Source organism: Lithobates pipiens, unplaced genomic scaffold, assembly GCF_037356315.1.
Source record: "Lithobates pipiens isolate NorthernLeopardFrog02 unplaced genomic scaffold, aLitPip1_a1.2 Scaffold_8, whole genome shotgun sequence".
NCBI lineage: Eukaryota > Metazoa > Chordata > Amphibia > Anura > Ranidae > Lithobates > Lithobates pipiens.
Genome location: NW_027507903.1, coordinates 503,039,386 through 503,066,323, shown reverse-complemented (window position 1 = coordinate 503,066,323; position 26,938 = coordinate 503,039,386). Strand labels below are relative to the sequence as shown.

At 43.6% G+C, this 26,938-nt stretch overlaps 1 protein-coding gene across 3 annotated transcripts; it reads left to right on the top strand.

Moving 5' to 3' along the window:
• Nucleotides 1-507: 507 nt before the first annotated feature.
• LOC143960542 (wee1-like protein kinase 2) lies at nucleotides 508-25,948 on the top strand. Of its 3 annotated transcripts, none has more exons than XM_077469252.1 (12): nucleotides 508-570; nucleotides 1,621-1,964; nucleotides 2,400-2,587; nucleotides 7,650-7,707; nucleotides 7,801-7,973; nucleotides 9,291-9,412; nucleotides 10,648-10,794; nucleotides 11,306-11,401; nucleotides 11,676-11,761; nucleotides 23,626-23,796; nucleotides 24,767-24,909; nucleotides 25,404-25,948. In XM_077469252.1, exons 2-12 carry the CDS (start codon nucleotides 1,626-1,628, stop codon nucleotides 25,552-25,554), a joined length of 1,674 nt encoding a protein of 557 aa, XP_077325378.1. In that variant the 5' UTR covers nucleotides 508-570; nucleotides 1,621-1,625; the 3' UTR covers nucleotides 25,555-25,948. The 3 variants fall into 3 exon arrangements, with proteins under 3 accessions (XP_077325378.1, XP_077325377.1, XP_077325376.1); XM_077469251.1 differs by lacking the exon at nucleotides 508-570 and adding an exon at nucleotides 607-740 and having other exon boundaries at nucleotides 1,624-1,964; XM_077469250.1 differs by lacking the exon at nucleotides 508-570 and adding an exon at nucleotides 607-740.
• The last annotated feature ends 990 nt before the right edge of the window (nucleotides 25,949-26,938 follow it).

Genomic DNA, 26,938 nt, shown 5'->3' with positions numbered 1-26,938 from the left:
ACATCGCTAAAAATAGTGCCTGTAAAGCACCACTCTTGCTTCTCCAGTGTGAAAGCCAGAGTACTTTCCCACTGGAGAGGTGCACTTGCAACGCCTGCAAGCAGCATCTTTGGAGTGGTGTATACACCGCTCCTGCCCATTGAAATCAATAGGGCAGCAGAGCTATACAGCCAGCATAGCACTGCTGCAGCAGCGCTTTGCGGCGTTTTTTTAACCCTTTCTCGGCTGCTGGTGGCGGTAAAAGCGGCCCGCTAGAAGCCGAATAGTGCCACAAAATTGACGGTAAGACGATGCTAAAAAATAGCGCCGCTTTACCACCGACGCACCCACCATCCCAGTGTGAAAGGGGCCTAAAGGAAATTGAACAAGAAAGTTATATAATGTGTAGCCAGCTTTAAAAACTACTTTAAGAAAATCCTGAACTATCTGGTTTGGGCAAACTGACCTTTTAAGGCAATCAAGCCTTACATACTTGCACCTGTTCTCCAGGTCCTTCCAGGAGGCAATTTTGTTAATTACAACCACCCCTAGGCATTGCAGCCTTTCTGCAAGTTTTGGATAAACATCCAGGTGAGCAAGGCAGATAATGTCAGGTGCATGGGCCCCTATAGCAACAGACTATACATTGAGGGGTCTGGAGGGGCTGGCCCTTTTGCTGATTAGCGATGGGTGAAGTTGCAAGTTAAGAAAAAGTGTGCACTGCTCTGCAGATAGGGGATATAAGACTGTTCAACTATAAGGTAACTGGATTCTATAGCCTATTCGATGGGCATTTGGTTTCGAGTACCTGGATAGACTTACAGCATTCTCAAATTTGCAGGGATTCCTTTTTTTTTAAGCAAAACCCTGAAGCTTCTTTTCAAAACTGGTTTTCCATTTCTTCTTTTTCCAGTTATGCTTTTCACTTTGTATCTGCTCAAGTGTTCAGACTTTTTTTTAATTTTTTTTTTCTAGAATGTTTGACTTTTTTAGGCCTTGCTTGCACTGGCAAATTTAAGTTTGTGACTTTGTGGGGCAGCATAGATGTTCCATGCATTCCTGTAAAGGCAGCCACATTTTTTTTCAATTGGGATGTGGTGGCTACATGCACATCGCTGCTACTCCCAATCTGACAGCCATGCAAGTATGGATGCTATAAAATGGGGACAGTGGCTGGATCCAAGCAGCTGCTGCATCCCATTAATGTGAATGAATATATGGGCATTGCATGTGTGCAGACTTAATGCCAGTGTGAATGAGGCCTTATAAATGGGGGCCCTACATTTTTATATGTGTTAATTGTGGAAAAAGTGGTCCATTGAATCAGCCCCAACTCTGCTGATACACCCCTCTCCTATACATTGCCATTGCTTTTTTTTTTTGGCCTTTTCACCCTTAAGAGATGTATGGCCAAAGCTTTATTTTTTTGTCACTGCTCTTCTGGGTCACAGGAGTGCACTTAACTTTTGCTTTCACATGCCCCAGAGTCAGCTGATGGGGGGGGGGGGGGGGTGTATTGCCCAATACTAATGCTGCAGAATGGGAGCCAAGTATGAATATTTTATATAGCCCAAACATCTCCTTTAGAAACTAAGAATAGTGTGTTTCTGCTGCAGATTTTATTTTATTTTTTTCTCCCAGCAGAGATGATGTCCACTATGACTTATGATTGTGGAATTATTCAGAAACTGGACTTTTCCAGCAGTGATGAAGAGGGTGATGGCAAAGTCTCTGATCAGGGTTCTCTTGGCATAGCAAGCCCTAGTGATGCCATGGCATGGAGGACAGGGGGCAATCAGTTCCCAGTTACTCCCCAACGTAATGAGAGAGGAGTGTCTCCTTCAGGTACCTATATGGATGGAAGCCCCGGCAGTGATGGCTCTCCCCTAGCCAAGATTGACTCTGATGGAGATTGTCCTGGCACCCCCCTACATTACCACACATGGAAGAAGCTGAAGCTTTGTGACACACCTTTTACCCCAAAGGTAAAACTAACCTCTTATGGGGGATTGTGTATTAAGATGTTTTAGTAAAACTGTTGTATATTCCTCCTAAATGTTTCGAAAGCTTTCATCATCAGCTGTGATATGCAGAGAAGATTGGCAGGGATAAAACTGTGGCTAGACAACCAACTGCTATGTATTGTGCCATCAAACATTGCATCTGCTAAGCATGCAGTTGCTCCTTGAAGATGTAACATGCCCATCCCTTGTCTATTGGTAAATGGTGATGTTCAATGGGAATTACACAAGCAAGCAGTTTGTATTTTGTTCCTTGCCTAAATATGGGACATAACAGATGTTTAGTTTCCACCCTTGCAGGGACTAAAGTTAGAGGTGAACAATGATTTTCTGTTCTCCCCAGTTTGGTACAGAAGATGCTAATAAAGTGATTTTTTATTTTTATTTTTCTTCCCCCAGAGCTTGCTATACAATAACCTACCCTCACCCAGCAACAAGGTGCCCTGTCGGGGGCAGAGGATTATGAGGTTCATGACTGGAACGAGTGCAGAGCTGGATGACCCTGCCCTTGTCAATGTTAATCCGTTCACCCCCGAAACCTATCGTCAAATGCAGCTCAATGGCAAGAGGAAGGCAGAATCCAGCAGGTGAAATAAACTGTTTGACATGGTCGACTTTACTAAGACAAAGATCTAAAATCAAACTTATTTTACAGTAGATCAGGGAAACCACTTGTTTTAAGATGGGGGAGTTTTACTTTTAAAGCAGAACTTTACCCATAACATGTTTTTTTAGTAAACTCCTTCCACGTTAATTGTGCTTGTGCTGTAAATTTCCTCCAGCATTGCTCCTGTTTCTTCTTGCTGTAGGCTGCCATTTTGCTGAAGCCCAGAGCCCCTGAACAGCAGTAAATCATAAAGCCGAAATAAACCCATCTATGGTTTAAAGTTACTTTCGTGGAAACCCAGGATTGGCAACGCTTGCATTTGCTTGTATCCTCATCCACACAGTCAAACCATAAAATGGCTGATGTTATAACTGACTGCATGTGCATCACCATGGCAGTTGCAGATCAAACAGAAGCAGATTCTTTGACTGTAAAGGAGGGTTTAATTCGGCTTTCTGTCAGCAGTGCCTAAAAAAAAAATGGAGAGCAACTGAGTATGAGCAGGGTGAGGCAGTATATTACTGGATTTTAAACAGTATAGACCCTTATTTTTAATGTTTTACATAGCTATACCTGCAAAAAGGGGCCAGGGTAAAGTGATCTAGAAGGATTTAATTTTCTGACTTAAGTTGTAATTTAAGTACATCTGTCATGAGAGAAATGAAGGAGCTGTCTTTTTCTGCAAATGCTATTTGCCAAGATATACAGTTGTGCTCCTAAATTTGCATACCCTGGCAGAATTTGATTTCTTGGCTATTTCTCGGAGCATATTACTTTTTTTTTTCACTCATGGATAGTGTTTGGCTGAAGCTATTTATTTTCAATCAACTGTTTACTCTTTTTAACTCATCACAACAGAAACTACCCAAATGACCCTGATCAAAAGTTTACATACCCTGGTGCTTTTGGCCTGATAACATGCACACAAGTTGAGACCAAGGGGTTTGAATGGCTATTAAAGGTAACCACTCTCACCTGAGACCTGTTTGCTTGTAATTAATGTGTATAAAATGGCAATGAGTTTCTGGACTCCTGACAGACCCTTGCGTCTTTCAGCCACTGCTGCACTGTTTCTGGATTCTGAGTCATTGGGAAAGCAAAGGAATTGTCAAAGGATCTGTGGGAAAAGGTAGTTGAACTGTATAAAACATGAAAGGGGTATAAATATATCCAAGGAATTGAGAATGCCAAACTCGAATCAAGAAGTGGAAAATGAGGGGTTCTGTTGAATCCAAACCACGATCAGGTAGACCAACTAAAATTTCAGCCACAACTGCCAGGAAAATGGTTTGGGATGCAAAGAAACACATAAGTAACTTTAGGTGAAATACAGGACACTGAAAACATGTGGTATGGCTGTTTGAAGATGCACAATGAGGAGGCACTTGAAGAAAGAAATTACTATGCAAATGGCACAAAGTATCTTGCTTACAAAGCTCCAAACAGCACAGACGGGCCTCAAACCTTCTAGAACAGTCATTTGGAGCGATGAGACCAAAACTGAGCTTTTTGGTCACCACCATAAATGCTACATTTTGGAGAGTAGTCAATAAGGCCCAGTGGCGGTGCATTCATAGAGGGCGCAGGAGCGCCGCCACCTCTCTCTCCTGCACCGCTCTCACCAATAGATAAATTCATGCAATGCATAAATCTATTGTCACCGCTTCCTCCCCCTATTCAGGTGTCTGGCCTCTTGGTGCCAGTAATCTGAATTACAGCAGCGGGGTTTCTTTGGTAGTGCCTGATTAGAGTGGTCAGCTCTAATAGGCATCCATATTAGAGCCGTGGGCTCTAATAGGCTTCCAAAAAGGTAAATGGCTGTGCGTTTGCGGTTTACAGTGTTGTGCTAGAGAGGCGAATAATAATCAGGTTGCTGGGTCTGTTACCTGTCACCTGATTGGCTGGAATCGCAGGCGCTGTGATTGGACACCTACCAGGCATCCAATCATGGGAGAAGACATCGGGGTTGGATTTGGAGGACACCACTTGCCGCCTGCCACCGTCACCTGCTTCATGCTAGAGAAAAGGCAAGTGCCGGGCAGACGGCTTTTGGTGGGAACGCGGCAGCGTTTGATAGCACAGTGAGGCTGCAATTGATGGGGGGTTTTTCTGAATTTTTCAGTTTTTGTGCCCCCCAAAAATTTTGCGCACCAGCCGCCACTGATGAGGCCTATGATGAAAGGTACAGAGGTGGATTGATGATGATTTGGGGATATGTGAGCTACAAAGGCACAGGAAATTTGGTCAAAATTGATGGCAAGATAAATGCTGTTATAAAATACTGGAGGAACATTTGTTTTCAACAGCCAGGAAGCTGTGCATGGAATGTACTTGGACATTCCAATATGACAATGATCCAGAACACAAATTAAATTCGACCTGTCATTGGCTACAGCAGAACAGAGTGAAGATTCTGGAGTGGCCATCTCGGTCTCCTGACCTCAATATCATTGAGCCACTCTGGGAGATTCATTGCAATTCATACAAGACAGTCCAAGAATTTACAGGAACTGAAGGCTTTTTGCCAAGAGGAATGGGCAGCTTTACTATCCAAGATAAAGAGCCTCATCCACAAATACTAGACTTCAAGCTGTCTTTTTGATAAAGGGGGCAATACAGGGTATTAAGAACTGAGATATGTAAACGTTTGATCAGGGTCATTTGAGTAGTTTCTGTTGCCATTATGATTTAAAGGTAAAGACAAAAAACACACCCTGTAAGGCAAAGGCATAATGAGCTAGTATGCATAGCATACTGGCTGATTATGAATAACTTGCCTGAGAACGAAGACCCTGAAGTGGTCCTCAGTCTTCCTCTTCGACTTCCGGGTCTTGCTGCTCGGGCGCTGTGATTTGCTGGAGCCGCGGTGACGTCACTCCCTCGCATGCACACGGGAGCCGACACTCGCGGCAAATCGCCGTGATCTGCGGCCTGCCAGTGTGCCTGCATGTCGCTGTCTACGGTGCATGCGCCATAGACAGCGGTGCCTGTCTTCGGGTAAATATCTCCTAAACCTATACGGTTTAGGAGATATTTCTTGGACCTACAGGTAAGCCTTCATCTAGGCTTACCTGTAGGTCAAAGTGGTTTGTAAGGGTTTACAACCACTTTAAAGAGTAAACAGTTGATAATGGCTTCAGCCAAACACTAACCATGAGTGAAAACATTGTTGTTCATATTCTCTGAAAAATGGCCAAGAAATCATAAATCCTGTCGGGGTATGTAAACTTGAGAGCACAACTGTATTTAAAGTATATGTGATGCATAGTCACTTTGGATAAAATAGGGAAGGAATGCGTTAAGTTGAGCAGGGTGTGTGTTTTTTTTTTTTTTTTTTTTTTTCCTTTGCATCGGTTAAAATTTTTTGATTTTCTGCCACTTTAACCCTGTGTCCTGCTGACCATTTGTCAATCTCCCATTAGAGGGAGATTCACCCTCTTTGTTCTGTTATCCTCAAAAGTGAAGTCAATGAAAATCATCCTAAATTTTGGGTTGACGACAGAACAGTAGAGAATTGTTTCAATGGGGACACTAGTTCTGGTGGCAACGCCCCAGGATTCCCTCACTTTAAAAGGAATTCTCTTGGTTCCTGTTTTGGCTATGGGACAAAGTGAAGAGGGGGGGGGGGGGGGAGAGAAAGCTTTATCATGGGTTATCTTTCTTTCTCCATCCTAAATACAACCTTTTTTGCACAAAGATTCCATGATCTAGAAAAAAAAAGCACACAGTGAAGTCTGACTTTGTCCAATGATTTAAAAAAAATTGCATCTAGTTGCCAATTTTTATTATCTTGTATTCAGCTGATGGATCACTGCACCCAAGAGACATAATGGGGAATGCATGGTGTCTGACCCTCTAGAATGTCATGTCTCTGCATGCAAATTGTGTACTTGGAGACAGATGAATGAATTTATTGGAGGCATGGTGGGAGACGTATGTAATAAAGGCAGCACTCAATAAGGACTGCAGTAACTTGACTTTTATTGTAAGAAGGGTAAAAAATAATCCATTAAATCTAGCCCTGCTGATGTGTTAAACCAATCATGGCTACGATTAAAGCTCATCTCCAGCTTTACTTCAGTTAGCCAAAACTATTCCCTACACAAACATGTGCACCCACTGAGCATGCTGTGTAAACTGTGTAGCCGTGGCATACAGGAGTGTAGTGGCAGCTGGTGTTTTTGTTTTCAGTCGGGCCCCTCACTTTACCCCAAATCAAGGGCAGTGCTCTGGGTGGCAGCTTCTCTCTGGGGCAGTAGGTGGCTGCTGTCTCGGTTCCCCGGCATCTCCTCCTGGCGGATAAACTGATAGCATCTCCTTTCGGCCAATTAGGTGGGCTTCCTGCCTGGCCAGGAGGAGAATCCATGTTAGAATATCAAATATTAATTCGCTATTGTAACACAACTGGGTGTATTTCAGGTGCAGTGCTCTGCACTCTGAGCCCACCCTTCTTTCTTTTTTTTTTTTTTTTTTCCTTTTTTTTTCCTTTTTTTTCGCATGAGTGACCAATTGCATTGGGCCAAGTGGTACTCTGAATTCATTGACAAAGCTTCCTATGAATGGCTAAGATTCCTCCAATTGACTGAGTTGGGAATTGATGTTCGTCCACCTCTCAGACTCAGTGTATATTTGAATATTACTTGGTGTATAAATGAATGGATGTCCAGTTTCTTTTAGCTTTCTTAGATGGAAACTAATGGGCAGAGCCTATCCATAAGGATGTCCATATTGCTGCCTCTGGCTGCATTATTTCAAAATGCAGCCTCAGTCTTGGACCTAATATGGATGAAATGTGCCTGTTCTTTTTGGCTATCTAGGTGTTATACAGCTTCCTACAATAGAATATTCTACTACATTACATGTCCCTTAAACATGCCTATCACAGGTCGCATTAGATGTGACGTTCAATCAGAACAAGAACAGATGTGAATTTTTTTTTTTTTTTTTTTTTTTTTTTTTTTTTTAGAAAACCTGTGAAATGTCTTACGGTTTTAATGCCATCTAAGTATAATTTTATCTTAATTTTATTTATTTTTTCTTAGCAACGATCCACCACCAAAACACAGGGAGAAGGAGCATTCAGCTCCAGTGTTCTCTCAGGTTTGTACTTGTCACCAGCAGTTGCTGAAGTTGATGATCATGATGCATTTTCTGTCAACACTGTTCACAAGTAGTTAACGTTTGTCATTTTAGAGGCTTGTTTTGCGTGAAACAAACATGGTGTCCAGGTACAAAAAAGAATTCTTGGAGATCGAGAGGATTGGATCGGGTGAGTTTGGAGCAGTCTTCAAGTGCGTGAAGCGCTTGGATGGCTGTGTCTACGCCATAAAGCGCTCCAAGAAGCCATTAGCTGGCTCCACTGATGAGTGAGTATGATAACCTTTTGAAGCAACCTTGTTTATATATGGTGCTGATATGTAACTGTCTATGTTCAGCCTTTTCCGACAGCTTAAGACTATGCCCAATGTGGTGCTGTTACAGGTTGCCAAGCAGGATTTCTTGGATGTAGTTTGGTAAAAAAATAGTCTGTAAGCAGGACAGACTAAACCCCCCCCCCCCCCCCCCCCCCAGATGGGATAAGTGTTTTGTGTCGTGAATTGGCTAAGAGGTTGTGGACACCTGACCACCTCTGCATACACAAAGTATGTAGATAACTCCCCAAATAGCTTTTCCAATGAAGGGTGCTGTTAATGCTACAATATATAAAGACATTGTAGACAATTGCGCCTTTTCACATTTGTGGCAAGATTGGGGAGAGCATCTTTTCTGTTCTAGCATAACTGCCTTATAAATTAAGCTTATGCTTGAACTTTTTTTTGTAGGAAGAATTTTGATCCTAACTAAGCAAGGAACATTTGTCCTCTGCCTACAGCAAACAGTTGTGGCTGTAAAAGTAAATGTTCCTCATCAATTCAAGGTGTTAAGACTGTTCGCACCCCCTCTAGCTACCAATTAGGTTTGTGGATCCTTGCTAGCAAAAGAATGAGTAAAATCTGCACAACTGTCCCCCATAGCATACCTTGATTAAACCTTAAAATTGGCATATGTGATCGTTAACTCGAATGTTACAAACGTATAGCTTGCATATTCAATTGACAAGTGCCATGGCTGAACTATCTAGCTGCTTTGTAGACCAGAATTAAGCTACATGCAGGATGTGTGGTTGCATTGAAGATTTATTCTCACCTTTTTGTTCTGATGGCACTGTGGGGCTCAGTGACGCTGGTCAAAAAGAGGATAATCTCAGAAAAGACACAGTTGGCAAAACTTGTCTAGAACTTTTTTCTTATGCTTAAAGCAGAATGTCCAGGGTCTTTCTGCAAACATTGTAGCGTTCTTGGCTACTCAAGAATTTTTAAGCTGGATGCACACCATACAGCTTGTTAAATTTCCTTTAGCTTTACCTTCAACTATGTAGTGCATGGGCCGGCTTGATGGCATACCATTTGAAAATGTTTGACCTAATGTATTGGTAAATCCCTAAAGGAAAGTTGTAGTGTAGCCAGCCTTTACCATCCTTGAAAATGCAGGGTTTGTGCAGAAGCCAGGACAGCCCTAAATTTCCAAAATGATCAACTGGTAATTATTACATTAACAGATATAGAACAAAACCCTTTCAACGTATTAACAGATAAGTGTACTTGTACGCCAACTAACTTCTCTAAATGTTTCTGGCCCTACAGACAGCTGGCAATGCGGGAGGTCTATGCCCATGCAGTGTTGGGTCACCACCCACATGTAGTTCGCTATTACTCTGCCTGGGCTGAGGATGACCACATGATCATTCAAAATGAGTACTGCAATGGTAAGAAAACTTCAATCAAGTTATTATGTGGCGTATCTTTGCTGCATGTATGATGTAGGAAGGTGATACATCAAAGGCTTCATGACTGAAGCTGAGAAATTTCACTTAAGCTTTTGGATAAGTCTTATTGTGAGTAATCCAACCTGCTGAGCGGAGTAGGATCCACTTCTAAGTGCTGCTTTCTTGACAGGTTGTGATCTCCTTGCTAAAGCTTGGTGTTGATGCCAAGAAGAGTTGCATTATTTCAGGCTTACCTGCCAAGCAATTGGGGTGCTTGTGTTTCTTGGAGGCTTAACGGGGTGACAGGTGGAGGCTGACAGGTGGAAGTGCTATTTGCAAGAAACTGGTCTCTGCCCAGTTTAAGATTTAAGCTCACTTCTGTTCCCTGTTCTGTCTACATCACAAGGTAGACCAGAAATAAAGTTTAATCTTCCAACTGGGGAGACAGATGGCAATAAAAAAAAATGAATAAATCCATATTGTGTGTGTCAGGAGGGGAGGAAGCTGTCTCTTGCTGTCTCTTGCTGTCTCTTGCTGTCTCTTGCTGTCTCTTGCTGTCTCTTGCTGTCTCTTGCTGTCTCTTGCTGTCTCTTGCTGTCTCTTGCTGTCTCTTGCTGTCTCTTGCTGTCTCTTGCTGTCTCTTGCTGTCTCTTGCTGTCTCTTGCTGTCTCTTGCTGTCTCTTTTCTCCCTGGAGAGACCGCTTAAGTGGCGGTATTGCTGCAATATACAAATCTTTGACCGGTAACTAGCATTGGGAGGAAACTATTTGACCTAAGGGCTCTAAAGATATGCAATCATTCAATGTATTTGGATGAAAAGCTGTTCAATCTCAAACTGTGCAAAAGGAGTGTTACGCTTTAAAAGTATATGGGACTCCCTTGAATCAGTAAAAATGCTTGCTGGAGGCAGCCTGATGGCATCCCTACAGCAGGAAGACCCAGCTGTCCCAGAGCCCACATTGTTGTCTTCCCCAGCCACCTGCTAGACATTGGCTGAAGCTCAAACCTTCAGGCTACCTATAGGACTCTCACCATTCCTTGTTCTGGAAACATCCAGAAAGGAAGGAGGGGCAATCAAATCTGCAGCTTGTGAACTCTAAAAAAACAAACTACATACAGTAATTCAATTTGAAATGACTGTTTTTTTTTTTTGTTTTTTTTTTTTTATATTGGTAAATGTTTGGTCATTTGCAATGATGCCATGCTAGTGTTTTTCATGAAGTGTTTGCTGTCAGGTGGAAGTCTTCAGGACCAAATCGTGGAGAACGCAAAGTCTGGCCAGCTGGTGATAGAGCAGGAGCTGAAGGAGATTCTTCTACAAGTGTCCATGGGGTTGAAATACATCCATAGCTCTGGTCTGGTGCACATGGACATCAAGCCAAGTTGGTACCAAGTAGATGCTATAAATTCTATAGAAATGTCCTCTTAAAGCTACAAAGAGCAGAAAGCTGCCAATGTTCAGCTACACTTATGTGCTGGAGGTTTCATGCTCATTAGGACCTTGGCTGGTTGACAATATGGCTTGCCCAAAAAATGTTTGGCTATTCCACTGCACAAGCACATGTAGGATACTCTTGAAAAAGTAAATATTTGCCCTAATCCACAGTAATGGCAAGCTTTTTTTCATACCAGTTCACAAGTTATGTTGAGTACCCTGAAGCAACTCTTCTCTAGTGTTGCCACTATGCTTTCATGGCCGAAATATAACTAGATAAGGGCCAGGGAAATGAGCAATTGAGTGGAGACTTACTGAAGTTGGGTAATATGTAAAAGTAACCCATAACATCAAATTTGTACAGTTCTGACCTCATTCCAAAAGAATAGCTAATCACATTTTAGGTTATAATGCCTTCAAAGACATGCACCTGCACTTATCTATCAGTTTTCTGTCAGGCAATATCTTCATCTGTCGGAAGATGACAGAGGCAGGACAAGAAGACAGTGATGGAGAAGATGAACATTCCTCTGCCAGTGTCCTGTATAAAATAGGTGAGACTTTTGTAGCATCCACAAGGCTCTTAGATTTATGTAAAGTGGTCAGTCATGTGAGTTCCCACAAAACAGGGCAGCCATTTTTAAACTGTTATCTCTGACCTACTGGCAGTAAAGTCTGGTTGAGGGACCCATCTGCATAAAGCATTGGAAAAACATTTTTATACAAACTGATAACACATTTTCCATCTACAAAGAGTGTTTTCTAGTCCAGGCCATTCAGATGACTGGTCTACAGAAAAGTTTGTAAAAACTGAATTTGTTTTTCTAGGTGACCTTGGTCATGTGGCATCCACCACCAATCCACAAGTTGAAGAAGGGGACATCAGATTCCTGGCAAATGAAATTCTACAGGAGGTAACTTTGAATGGCAAAAAGATTGAGGCTGACTATAAATGTGCGTTGCAGTAAAGCAACACCCCAACCTGGCACTCAAAGCACACTGCCACACATAGCTGAGAGAAGTGACTTTTTTTTTTTTTTTTTTTTTTTTTTTGCATTGGCAGACAATACAAAACCGATGGGATGGCTTAATGCAATGAACACTGATGTGTGGAATACCACATGTCAATTTGCATACAATAACTCAACAAAACACACTTTAGAGTGGTGAATGGACCTCAGGGGAAATTAGGACAGCTGGTAGTGTACATGGCTGCTCATGTGGTGGTTGACTGCATTAGCACATAAGACTCTTCTGGAATGGACCTCCCACCTGTCAGGCAAGAATCCTTGTACACAGCAGGAGTACTTCTTGCAGGTCTGGATGACATGTCTTTTCAACACCCATATCTGCTTCGTCAACTCAGTCGCAGGTAGCAATGTAGTGGTAGTGTATAAAACTGCCTCTTAAAGATTAGAGCCCAGTCCTAAATTGATTTGTTTAGGACCAGTTCACACCAGATGCAGTTCTATTTTTTTTTTCTGCACCAATACAGTAAGTTCCGGTCCGGTTTCTGCACCGGAAACTGACTGCATGGGGTGAACTAGAGCCATTGGAATGCATGAAAACACTGTGCATGCAGTTTTAGTGCAGAAAAAAAGCACACGAATGGTCTGGTGTGAACTGGCCCTTAATGTAAAATGAATATGCAGCTTTTATTCTACCGACTTGTTCAGGCACTTATTTTAGGTTGGCAATGGTCTAACCATGCTCTGTCACCTAGTTTAATGCATCCCAGGTGAACAAGCAGCATGGTCCAATGTCACAATCGGGGAAACCCACCCTGAGAAAAGTTATGCAGCCATTGCTGGACCTCACGTAGACAAGTGTGAAAGGCTAAGTATCAGCAGCACTGAGATATTATGGGAAAAAACATGGAAATTGTTTGTCATGTTTAGAAAGCCTAATGTCATCGATTAAATTTAGTTATAATTTGTAAACGGCTAATGCATGGATCATTTGTGTGTGTGTATGTATGTGTGTGTGTGTATATATATGTATGTATGTATGTATGTATGTGTGTGTATATATATATATATATATATATATATATATATATATATATATATATATGTATATATATATATGTATATATATATATATATATATATATATATATATATATATATATATATATATATATATATATATATATATATATATATATATATATAATAAACTTTTGTGGAATAGCAAGTACTGGTGGAACACTAATTTTAAAGGGGTGGCTGTGGTAATGCATTTACCCTCCAGTTGCATATTATGCGTTGAGGCTAGAACACAAGGGGGAAGATTTATTAAAACTGGTGCACACAGAATTTGGTGCAACTGTGCATAGTAACCAATCGGTGTGTTCAATTAAGCTTTGTCAAAAGAGCCTAGAAGCTGACTGGTTGCACCAAATTCTGTGTGTAACAGTTTAAGTCAATCAACCACACTTAACAAGCCTGCAGAACCTGGCTGCAATGGACTATAGCATATGTACATTAAAGTGGTAACTGTAAAGAAAAGAAAGTTCCTTTAATGCAGGATATACAGAATAGTGCTTGTGCAGTGTCATTTGCTCGTCTCTGCTGTAAAATACCTGGTTGAGCCTGCTTTTTCCAGTACCCCCCTTAGTTTGCTGACCATGGCTGCTTATCAATGATACTATGGTCAGTTTACGTGCCTCTGCCTCTTCTCCCCACCCCCTGCCTTTTTTTAATGTGGAGCATCTGTAGCATGCATAAAACATGCTGCAGCAAAGTCAAATCCCATTTTAAAATGACTCGTATGGATTTGGATACTAGCCCCAAGCCAAAATGGTCATACCAGACCCTTATTTAGGCATGCAGCCTTGGAAGGTAACTAAGGCGCGGGGGGGGGGGGGCATACCAGGCCACATGCCCTCAGCATGGGGGAGGGAGGTTGGTCCTCTGGGGTCACCCCAAAGGGTCTCATTCCCACAACCATGGCCAGTGGTTGTGGGGGGGGTCTGCAGGCCAGGGACTTTAGCAAGGAGGCCCCCAGATCCTGACCCCCCCCCCCATGTGAATGAGTATTGGGTACCTGATACACTCCACCTATTCGCCATACCAGGGACGTAGCTATTGGGGTCGGGTGTTCAACCCCCCCCCCCCCCTCCCCGAGCATCCTGGCAAATGCCCAGACAGTATCCGTGCTGTTTAGCCTCGGCTCAGTAGAAGCAATCAGAGTTCCACAGCCAGCCCCCCCTTCTATTGTGCCCCACCCCTTCAGTTTAATAAGGGGTCCCCCTGAAAAGCATGAAATGACTGCGGTCTCAGATGCTGCCAACTGACAGTGCACAGTTGAGGGGACTCCTAGACTTGCGGTATCATGACACAGCCGAAGGGAGACTGGGGATACAGAAGTTTTCCTACGTCTGAGGTGTGGTAAGTGGGGAGGCATCAATTTTCTATTTTAGGCTGGGTTCACACCGCTGCGGCAGCGAGAACCGGATGTGATTTGCAGTGCAAATCACATCCGATCTCTGTGCGATGCGAGTTCAGCCATACAGATAGTATGGCTGAATTCGCATCGCACCCGCCGCAAACTCGCACGGGACCCTTTTTTGGTCCGCAGCAGAATCGGATCGCATGGGTGTTCACACCATGCGATCCGTTTCCTGTCAGAGTTTGCAGATCGCACTGCGATATGTGAACTGATCTGGGGGTGTCATTAACATTTCACTGACACTCCCAGCAGTCCACATAGGGCAGTGTGAACTGCCGGCGGGAGGCATGCGATGCGGGAAAATGCCGCGGATTCGCGGCGTTCCCGCATCGCTCCGGTGTGAACCCAGCCTTAGGAAGAGAAAATTGAGCACTGTCCGTGATTCACTTTTTTTTTTTTTTTTTTCTTCTTTTTTTTTTTATCTGCATAAACATAGACAGGACAAGCTTTTGGGGTATGTCCCCTTCTTCAAGATCCAAGCAGTACTGCTTTACAAATTTTTAAGCAGAATGTAAACACATCTGAGGGAAAGGAGAGAGAGAAGCCAAAAAACAAATGCAAATCAATAGCAATAAAGATAGCAGCAGAGTTAGTGCAATAAGTCAGAGGGAGAGCTACAGAATGGAGGGGGTCGTAAAACTTTAGTATAATGGGTACGGAAACCTATATCTAAATTCAGGCCATTATTTTTTGTCAAAGCATTATCATTCTTAGTTCAAAGGTTTTCCTTTCCTGGATAGGTGTGAAATTCCCTTTTAAGAGCTAAAACATTGAGGTCTCCTATGGGTGGTCTGGTTGTGAGAAGTGATGTCCCACAGGTGTGCATAAACGGTCTTTATGTTCCTTGATGGTATGTCTGTGTAAATTCATCCTCACTTGCAACTTCTGTCCTGTTTCACCAACATTAAGGTCCTTTACTGCACCTTTTTGTTTTTGATGAGGTACACCACATTACTGGAGGTACAGTTGTAAGATCCCATGATATTGAAGGTCCCATTTGTTTGTGTGACACTTTTTGGATAGGTTGATTTGGTTGCATAGTTTGCAGCGTTTTTTATTGCAGGGTTTGCTTCGATTATTTGTGACTTCATAATCGGAGTGAAGTTTCCTGCTGATTAGCTTGTGTCTGAGGTTGGGTGGTGTCTGAAAGCCAATAATGGGGGTTGTTAAAATATTCCTTTCAGTTTCATCCCCTGTTATAATGGGTTGCAAATCTTTTTGATCCCTTCTAGTGCTGGGTTGTATGTGGTGACTAGAGGTACTCGGTTATTTGAATTTTTTTTATATTTTTTTTTTCCTCTGTGTATTGGAGATTTTCTCTTCAGGTTTTCAAGGCTGCTGTGTTTATGCTGTTGATGGTTTTGTCTTTGTAACCTTTCTTATGGAAGGAGTCTGCCAGTGTTCTGAGATTTTTATCTGTCTTCTGGGCCTAAACAAATTTGGTGGTATCTGATGGCCTGTTTTTAGTGTATTGGGGGCAAAAACTGGAACTGAAGATGGCTGCATCGGTCAGTCTGTTTTCTGTATATCGACGTGTGAAGCTTGTGATCCCTGATGTATACAGTAGTGTCTAAGAAGTTGACGTGTTTGAATAATCCATTTTTAGTTACCGTATTTGCCGGCGTATAAGACGACCTTTTACACTTAAAAAAACTGAGCAAAAAGGAGGGGTCGTCTTATATGCCGGGTCCGCTGCTGGGATGCCTTCTGGCTGTCCGGTATTACTGTATGTAGCTTCGGCTACATACAGTATATACCACTGAACCAGTCCCAGTGAGCGATGTATTCAAATGAATACAGAGCCTGCTCGGATTGGAGCAGCAATCTCTGCCAATCCGAGCAGGCTACACACAGTAGCCTGCTCCGATTGGCTTTGAGAGTGAGGCGCGGGCTGATGATGTAACAGCCTCCGCCAATCCCAGCAGGCTTTGTATTCATTAATAGAATACATTGCTCGCCGTGATTGGCTCCAGCACCAGAAGGAAGAAGGAAATGGCTCCAGCAAGAACGAAGAAGAAGAGGGATATGAAGCGTCGGAAGCCTCGGAATCGGGGGTCGTCTTAAACGGTGAGTACGGGCAAAACATTTTAACTGTGCAGGTTTTTAGGGGGTCGTCTTGTATGCCGGGTCGTCTTATACGCCGGCAAATACGGTACCTTATTTTCCGGCGTATAAGACTACCTTTTACCATGTAAAAAAATTGGCCAAAAAGCAGGGGTCGTCTTATACGCCGGGTCAGCCCCTCGGGTGGCTGCTTGGTGTTCGGTAATACGGTATGTAGCTTCGGCTACATACAGTATATACCGCTGAGCCAATCCTGGTGAGCGATGTATTCAAATGAATATGAAGCCTGCTCGGATTGGAGGAACGACCTCTGCCAATCCGAGCAGGCTACTCTGTAGCCTGCTCGGATTGGCTTGGAGAGTCAGAGAGGCGCGGGCTGAAGATGTTACAGCCTCTGCCAATCCAAGCAGGCTTTGTATTCATAGAATACATCGCTCGCCGTGATTGGCTCCAGCAAATGCAGGAAGAAGGAAGAAATATGAAGCCTCGAAAGCCGGGTCATCTTATACGGTAAGTACAGTTTTAAAAGTGTTTTTGTCATGTAAGATTAGGGGGTCGCCTTATACACCGGCAAATACAGTAGATGAAAAGTGATCAATGAGAAGAATTGGTTTAGATTTTCTTCACCTTCAGTCCATATCATATCAATATAGGGATACTCTTTATGACTTTTGTATGCTGTTCAGGAATTTGTCTTCCAGGTCAGCCATAAATTTGCATATTGGGGTGCCATTTTGCTTCCCATAGCAATACCCATACACTGGAGATGGAGGTCATTATTGAAAGTGAAGTAGTTGTGTGTAAGAATGAATTCAATGAGCTGTGTCACATCCTCAGCAGTGTATTTGTGGTTTGAGGATAAGAATCTGACATGCTGTCAACCCATCCTTGTGAGGGATGTTGCTGTGCAGAGATTCTACATCCATAGTGACTAGAAGTGTATTTGGTGGTAATTGTATATTGTTAAGCTTGTTCAGAAAATCAGTAGCGTTTTGCAGGAAACTTGCATTGTTCATGACTAAAGGTTTTAACATGTTTTATACAAGGCCTGAGATGTTCGGTAAGTGTATTCATACCGGTTATAATGGGTCTGCCTGGATTTCCTGCCTTGTGAATCTTGAGCAGCATGTAGAAGTCTCCAATTTATGGATTAACCAGAATCGCATTGATGAATTCTGAATGTAGGTGGCTTGGTATTGTCGCAATGAAACCTTTTAGTTGCTTAGTAAAATTGCTTAGTTCATAATTCGAAATCTTTGGGTGAGAGGGTATTGCCGGAGGGAGAGATTTTTGCTTTGGTGATTCTTGGGAGGGAGAGGGTTATTTTTCTTGCCTAGTCCGCTGATTACTCAGTTCTCAGCCTTCAGTAAGCAAAGAGTGGTGACTGCCAGTCCTTTGCTCTGCCCCTGCTCCCCCAAGCTCACTGGAATGCCAGGCTGTCGAGGTGGCAGGAGCGGCTGGCTCAGGGTCTCTGCGGCTCACCGAGAGGCTGAATGAGCTGCTGGTCCAGGCATCTGGGTGAATGCTGACTTTAAAGTTAGATTCTTTCCATAGCCTGGATCTGCTGAGATGTCAGCTGACAGCGGGCTAAAAATGGGTCAAAAGTGTATACTGCAAATACCTGCACATGGGATCAGATGTTCCAATCTCTGCTCAGCCTGTACACCTGAGGGATGGGCTGAAAAGAGCCAAAGCTGTCTGCTGCTGTAAATGCACATCCAGTGGTTACCTGCAGGTAGGGATACGTTTTTGCCCTTGGATAAAATCTCTCTGCATCCGGGGTCTCTAACAGCAGGTGACCACTGTGATCCAGGGTTTGTTAGTGTGTTGCACATTAATCAATGTGGGGAGTAATGTAGATGATACCGAATGTTCTGCAGGAGTGCCGGCAAGGGATGGAGCTCCTGTAGTCACTGAAGGGAAGAGACAAAAATCCCTGGTACCGCAGAGCCATGGAGTCCTATGTAGTAATGGAAGAGACTACTTCAGCCTGGGTTCCCACCAGGCCACACCCCAATGTGTTTTGCTTTGTCCCCTGGAGCTTAAACATTGGGCCCACTGGATGTGCAGATACATGTTGGCAGCAGTGGCTCTTTTCAGCCCATCACTCAAATGAACAGGCTGAGCAGATCCCAAAAGTTAAACATCTGGGATCCTGGCTGTCGGTATTCATGGTATATTTGCCATTCCTTGGCCATTTAGAATATATGAATGACATCTAAAGTCTGGTTCACACAAATGTCTTTGTGTTTGTGTCTTTTTTTTATTTTTTCCCCAACCCAATGGGCTGAAGGAAAAATGGGGAGCTTAGAAGGAGCTCACTGTACTGAGTGCGTTGCATTCTAGCCAGTTGAATGGGGGTAATTTGCTGCACTGCAAAGTCGCATGGTTTTTACTGTACCTCTCCCAACATAAGTGTAAATGATGCCTTTAAGATTGTAAGACCTAAACCCCCCCCCAGCGAGTAAAAAGTAGACGGCCCTGCCATTCACCAAAAGTGTACAAAAGGCAATAAACAATTTTTTTGACAAAACCAAAAGACTGGTGCATGCTGGGCCTGTGATGTCACAAGGGTGCGAGGCCACCCGGTGACATTGCTAGGTGGCCCCCACCCAGGGGCGTACCAATATGGGGGCGGGTGGTGCGGTCCGCCCCGGGTGCCACACTTTGGGGGGGTGTCAGTGGCCAAGTGACTTTGATATGGGGGTGATTTCCGCACCCAAGTCGGGGTGACACCGTCAGATCATCTCAAGGGCATCCCTGCTGTCTCTGGTTGCTCATTTTTACTTTCGTTTTTTTAGAACACCCCCGTGCCATGACCACAATGGACTGTTCCAGACTGTTCAGTGAGTGACTGTATTCCCTCCTAATAGCTCCGCCTCCACCCACCACTGCTGCTGCCTGTGTGTGTCTGTCTCATCTCTCTCCGCTGGGGTGGCTGCTTCCACACAGTGAATACAGAGTCCTCCCTAGCTGACTGAGAGCCTGAGGTGGTGAGTGGAGGGGGGTATTGATGTAAGAAGAGGCTGCAGCCTGCAGAATTGTGTCTACCCCTGTGCTGGTCTATGGTAGGGGGTCAGTGACTGTGATTGCTATATCCACCACTCCCTCTCCCTGCCATGTGTATTGTGTAGCTGTCTGACCTGATTGGGGGGGGGGGGGTTGATGTAAGAAGGGTCTGGAGGAGTTTGTCTACCCCTGCCATGTGCTGGTCTGGGGGGGGGGGGGGGGGGTCAGGGTGATTGCTGTGTCCCCCTCCCCCTGCCATGTGTATAGTGTACTAGCTGATGGGGGGGGGGGGGTTGATGTAAGAAGAGGCTGGAGTATTGTGTCTACCCTGTGCTGATCTGAGGGGGGGGGGGGGGAGTCAGGGTGACTGCTGTGTCCATCACCCCCTCCCCCTGGCATGTGTATAGTGTAGCTGACCTGATGGGGGAGGGGGGATTTCAGAATGCAGATATGTCCTATATACAGGGTGCAGATATGTCCTATATACAGGGTGCAAAATGCAGATATGTCCTATATACAGGGTGCAGATATGTCCTATATACAGGGTGCAGATATGTCCTATATACAGGGTGCAGATATGTCCTATATACAGGGTGCAGATATGTCCTATATACAGGGTGCAGATATGTCCTATATACAGGGTGCAGATATGTCCTATATACAGGGTGCAGATATGTCCTATATACAGGGTGCAGATATGTCCTATATACAGGGTGCAGAATGCAGATATGTCCTATATACAGGGTGCAGATATGTCCTATATACAGGGTGCAGATATGTCCTATATACAGGGTGCAGATATGTCCTATATACAGGGTGCAGAATGCAGATATGTCCTATATACAGGGCGCGGAATGCAGATATGTCCTATATACAGGGCGCGGAATGCAGATATGTCCTATATACAGGGCGCGGAATGCAGATATGTCCTATATACAGGGCGCGGAATGCAGATATGTCCTATATACAGGGCGCGGAATGCAGATATGTCCTATATACAGGGCGCGGAATGCAGATATGTCCTATATACAGGGCGCGGAATGCAGATATGTCCTATATACAGGGCGCGGAATGCAGATATGTCCTATATACAGGGCGCGGAATGCAGATATGTCCTATATACAGGGTGCAGAATGCAGATATGTCCTATATACAGGGTGCAGAATGCAGATATGTCCTATATACAGGGTGCAGAATGCAGATATGTCCTATATACAGGGTGCAGAATGCAGATATGTCCTATATACAGGGTGCAGATATGTCCTATATACAGGGTGCAGAATGCAGATATGTCCTATATACAGGGCGCAGAATGCAGATATGTCCTATATACAGGGTGCAAAATGCAGATATGTCCTATATACAGGGTGCAGATATGTCCTATATACAGGGTGCAGAATGCAGATATGTCCTATATACAGGGCGCAGAATGCAGATATGTCCTATATACAGGGCGCAGAATGCAGATATGTCCTATATACAGGGTGCAGATATGTCCTATATACAGGGCGCAGAATGCAGATATGTCCTATATACAGGGCGCAGAATGCAGATATGTCCTATATACAGGGTGCAGATATGTCCTATATACAGGGTGCAGATATGTCCTATATACAGGGTGCAAAATGCAGATATGTCCTATATACAGGGTGCAGATATGTCCTATATACAGGGTGCAGAATGCAGATATATCCTATACAGGGCGCAGAATGAAGATATGTCCTATATACAGGGTGCAAATATGTCCTATATACAGGGTGCAGAATGCAGATATATCCTATACAGGGCGCAGAATGCAGATATGTCCTATATACAGGGTGCAGATATGTCCTATATACAGGGCGCAGAATGCAGATATGTCCTATATACAGGGTGCAGATATGTCCTATATACAGGGTGCAGATATGTCCTATATACAGGGTGCAAAATGCAGATATGTCCTATATACAGGGTGCAGATATGTCCTATATACAGGGTGCAGAATGCAGATATATCCTATACAGGGCGCAGAATGAAGATATGTCCTATATACAGGGTGCAAATATGTCCTATATACAGGGTGCAGAATGCAGATATATCCTATACAGGGCGCAGAATGCAGATATGTCCTATATACAGGGTGCAGAATGCAGATATGTCCTATATACAGGGTGCAGAATGCAGATATGTCCTATATACAGGGCGCAGAATGCAGATATGTCCTATATACAGGGTGCAGATATGTCCTATATACAGGGTGCAGATATGTCCTATATACAGGGTGCAGATATGTCCTATATACAGGGTGCAGATATGTCCTATATACAGGGTGCAGATATGTCCTATATACAGGGTGCAGATATGTCCTATATACAGGGTGCAGATATGTCCTATATACAGGGTGCAGATATGTCCTATATACAGGGTGCAGATATGTCCTATATACAGGGTGCAGATATGTCCTATATACAGGGTGCAGATATGTCCTATATACAGGGTGCAGATATGTCCTATATACAGGGTGCAGATATGTCCTATATACAGGGCGCGGAATGCAGATATGTCCTATATACAGGGCGCGGAATGCAGATATGTCCTATATTCAGGGCGCGGAATGCAGATATGTCCTATATACAGGGTGCGGAATGCAGATATGTCCTATATACAGGGTGCAGATATGTCCTATATACAGGGTGCAGAATGCAGATATGTCCTATATACAGGGCGCAGAATGCAGATATGTCCTATATACAGGGCGCAGAATGCAGATATGTCCTATATACAGGGTGCAGATATGTCCTATATACAGGGTGCAGATATGTCCTATATACAGGGTGCAGATATGTCCTATATACAGGGTGCAGATATGTCCTATATACAGGGTGCAAAATGCAGATATGTCCTATATACAGGGTGCAAAATGCAGATATGTCCTATATACAGGGTGCAAAATGCAGATATGTCCTATATACAGGGTGCAGATATGTCCTATATACAGGGTGCAAATATGTCCTATATACAGGGTGCAGAATGCAGATATGTCCTATATACAGGGTGCAAATATGTCCTATATACAGGGTGCAGAATGCAGATATATCCTATACAGGGCGCAGAATGCAGATATGTCCTATATACAGGGCGCAGAATGCAGATATGTCCTATATACAGGGCGCAGAATGCAGATATGTCCTATATACAGGGCGCAGAATGCAGATATGTCCTATATACAGGGCGCAGGGTGCAGATATGTCCTATATACAGGGTGCAGATATGTCCTATATACAGGGTGCAAATATGTCCTATATACAGGGTGCAGAATGCAGATATATCCTATACAGGGCGCAGAATGCAGATATGTCCTATACAGGGCGCAGAATGAAGATATGTCCTATACAGGGCGCAGAATGAAGATATGTCCTATATACAGGGCGCAGAATGCAGATATGCCCTATATACAGGGCGCAGAATGCAGATATGTCCTATATACAGGGCGTAGAATGCAGATATGTCCTATATACAGGGTGCAGAATCCAGGCGTGTGCTGTATACAATAAATATTCTTGAGAAAATGGAAAATAAATCGTGGGTGCTTTTTCATTTTAAATGGGGGGGGGGGGTGCCAGATGTAGGATCCGCCCCGGGTGCCAAATGCTCTAGGTACGCCCCTGCCCCCACCCCTCGCCTAAGTGTGTGGGTTTTTTGTGAATTGGTAGGGGTGCCTGATACTCATTCACATAGAAGGGGGCCAGTATCTGGGGGGGCCCTTATTAAAGTGGGCTTCCAAAATCCAATAAGCCTCCTGCCTGCAGACCCCCATAATGACAAGCCATGGTTGTGGGGATGAGGCCCTTGTCCCAATCAACATGAGTGCTTTTGGGGTGGGGGGGCATGTGGCCTGGTATGGTTCAGGGGGGTGCTTGCACATCCAATCCCCAAGCCATCTTTTTTTTCTGCTGTCAGCAGGGAAACCCATTGACAGCTGATGACTCATTGGTTGGGTTCCTGGCCCCGCTCCTTAACCAGCTTACACTGAGCCCTGGTTGGGCAAAGCTTTTCATTGCAGGGTGTTCGGTGAATGACCAAATAGGCAAATGTTCACCCCGAACTGTGTATGTATATTATGTAATTTTTTAATATTTCAGCTGAGCATTTAGCATTTTGCCTGTTCAGCTTTAACATTAAATTGAGGGCTGTTCTGCATGGTCAAGATTTGGCTCTATTTCTTATTCAGATGGATCTGTCAGTGCTGACAATCTTCCTTTCTTCCTTGCAGGATTACAGCCAGCTCCCCAAGGCTGACCTTTTTGCTCTTGGACTCACAATTACCGTAGCTGCTGGCGTGGGCCCTCTTCCGTGCAATGACGACAATTGGCATTACATCAGAAAAGGCAACTTGCCAGATATTCCCCAGTCCCTCTCACCTGCCTTCCATGACTTGCTTAAGGTACAGAGCTTGAATAATGCTCACTTACTAGGCAGCATCTGTGGCTGCTTATTAATCGGCCTAAATTACTGCTGGTCACCAAGCTGCAGGGAATGCCTTGTGTTGCTGATGAGGTGCCCCTGTGATCTTCAAATGGTTTGTAAAAAGAATGCTCTAGTATCCACAATATAGTGCTACAGCAGGTCATATCTCCAACAGATGAACTTGTGACTTCACCATAATTGCCCCAATGATTATGATGCAAAATGTCCTCTTTGCTTTGGTGGAATTTGTAGAAAAATGTGACTTGGTGTTCCAGCATGACCATGTGATAACATTGAGTGACATGATCACATGACTTGGTTAACAATCAATGACCCCTACCACTGTTTATAACGTGTACCCAGAAAGCATTTTTAATTTTTTTTTTTTTATTTTTTTTTTTTTGGAAACCCTTAAGCATTTACAGCCTTCTGAACCCTTAATGGCTTTATGATTGCCCCCCCCCCCCTCCCCCCAATTTGACTCTGCAATTCGCAAATGTAAATTTTTGGTAAATTTCAGTGAATGGAATCTTTCATTCATCCCTAGTCACTAGAAAGTCTAAAGTTTGATCGCTTGGGTTTATTTTCACTTTATTGCCTTTTTTACCTTCCTGTTTGCATCAAGTAAACCCAACTTTAGAACTGTCTGCTTTATAGGGAACCTGTCTGGGTCAGAGTATGGAAGATGATGCTGACTTGTTTTGATGTAGCAAAGTACTGCCTCATTGCCCAATGAGTTGCTGATCTGAAACAAGCATTAGCTAGTGAAGCTACGTAATAACCAGACTTAAATGTTAGTGACTTGTTGGGTGGTAAAGGTTAACAGCCTGAAGATTACACCTTCCAAAAAGAGTCTGTAATAGTATATTTTCATGTGTGTTTTTTTTTTTTTTTTTACTTGGCAAGTTTGAAAGTTCTAGTTTAAAATATCTAATTCTACCTTGCAGCAACTGATTCATCCAAACCCAGGGTTAAGACCATCTGCTGCTGCCTTGGTGAAGCACTCTGTCCTGAGACGATCGGTTGGGAAGGCAGCACAGCTCCAGAAACAATTGAATGTAGAGAAATTTAAGACTGCCATGCTGGAGAGGTTGGTGGTTGATCTATTTTGGAGTTAATTTTGGTTTGAAAAATGTGTAACCCAGTATCCAAATGCATTTTCAGTGAAAACAAACTTGCTCGGGTTCTTGGCCACCAATGTATGGGAAACGTCCTGTAGAGCTTTGAAGAACAATGGGGGTAGCCTGTTGAAGTTGCACATCCTAGATGTCCTGGAGTGATGCCTAGGCTGGGAACCTCAGCCTGGACTCAAACCAGGCCACATCCCAAATGCGTTTCACTCTGCCCTCTGAGCTTGATCACTCCAGGACATCCTAGATGTGTGACCTCCTAGGGGCTATCCCATTGTTCTTTAAAAGAATGGAGCTCACACAGCAGGCTAACCACACTGCTGCTAATTCTGAGTCAGACTATCAGTGATTACTGGCAGCATCTCCAGGTAAAGAAAACATGATTCCAAACAATGTAAAATATAGGTTTACATACCCTGTTTTTAAATATGTAACCTGTTTTTTCTTTCTTCAGGGAACTGAAAGCTGCAAAACTTGCCCAGAATTCTGGGAAGGATGAATGCACAGATCTACCCTCTCAATCTGATATCTTCTGCCGGGGTAGAAAACGCTTGGTAGGGGGTAAAAACACTCGTTCCTTAAGTTTTACCTGTGGTGGTTATTAGTAGCAATTCACATTGACTATCGTCCAGCTGCCGAACAATGCCTACATCTTCAAGCTTATCGTTTTTCAGTGACTAGGGGACCACTGCTGCAAAACTTTTGTATCCAAGAGCTAATGTGATCTCGGTCCAAATATTTAAAGATGGCTTCTGATAGCCCAAACTTCTTACACAAAGATCTAACAGCCTTTTGCTATCTAGCCTTTTGCTATCTACCCTTTTTCCTGTCCGTGGTTTTTCTGATCAGCTTGTGTTTGTTGCTTTGTCCTATATACACTGTATAAGTTGGCTTCTGGGCTACACAATTCACTTTAAGGATTTGACTTTATTTTTTATGTAATAATTTACTTCAATGCACTTTTTTAAGTTATATTTTAAATAAAATTTTAAGTCTGAAGTCTTAATGGTCTTTGTATTGAAGATATATAAATTCTTAAATTCTGCCCTTGAGCAGTTTTTGTTTAAATAAAATGGAAATCTGCTTTCAAGGCCAACTCCACTTTTGTGGGGAAAAATAAATAAAAGGGCACATACAATTGCAACACAAGTTCACTTGTAATTGAATATTTAAATATTACTTTTCCGTTTCTATGTACAGTTCTGTAATTTTCTGTGAAATGCAATATTGCTACCTGTGGGTCTTATGCATACAGAACGCCCCCCAGATATGCAATTTCCTGGGACAATCAGTCAGCCAATCACACAAGTCTGCACTAGATACAAATTAAACATCAGGTGTCCCCTGCAACAAATTTAATTTCTTTAGCATACATCATGGGACATATAGGCCACCTTCAGATGATAGACACTGGCACACCCTAAACAGGAAGTTGACTTCCTATATAACCCTTCCCCCAGTGGGGCGGGGGGGCGCACCTCAGTTTTTCGCCAGTGTCTAAGGTGCTCGTCGCCAGTGATGTATAACTCTGTTAAAATAAATGGAGTTGCTTAACGCAGTTACTTTAGAGGGTAACGAGTAATCTGATTACTTTTTCCCTCATGGTAACTCTGTTCCCATTACTTGGGCGGCATTGCTGCAATGACTTCTACCACCCGGGAGGCCTGCCGTGGCTGCACTGCCTGGCTGTTAGTTCCGCTGGCTTTCACCCACTGAGCTGAGACTCAGACTGTTCCATCCCACCCTGCCTATCCAAAGAGAATGTAGCGAGGCGGACACTGAAAAATGACCAGCTGACACCAATCGAGGCTCTACTCCTGAAGAAAGGCATCCCTGGAGGCTTTCAAGTAAGTGACCATTTGAATTGCAGTGCAATCGATCCATCCAAAGTCCTTCACCACCTCTGCTTCTTACTGATCCCATCCCTACCAACCCACCATCACTTCTACAACAGAGGTGGGGGGGTATGGTAGGGATGAGATCGGTAAG

Excerpts from the sequence above, each read along its gene's own strand:
- LOC143960542 (XM_077469252.1), top strand. The coding sequence starts at position 1,626 with ATGATGTCCACTATGACTTATGATTGTGGAATTATTCAGAAACTGGAC. Across the intron at positions 2,588-7,649 it reads AGGAAGGCAGAATCCAGCAG|CAACGATCCACCACCAAAAC; the intron begins GTGAAATAAACT and ends ATTTTTTCTTAG. Across the intron at positions 11,762-23,625 it reads CAAATGAAATTCTACAGGAG|GATTACAGCCAGCTCCCCAA; the intron begins GTAACTTTGAAT and ends TCTTCCTTGCAG.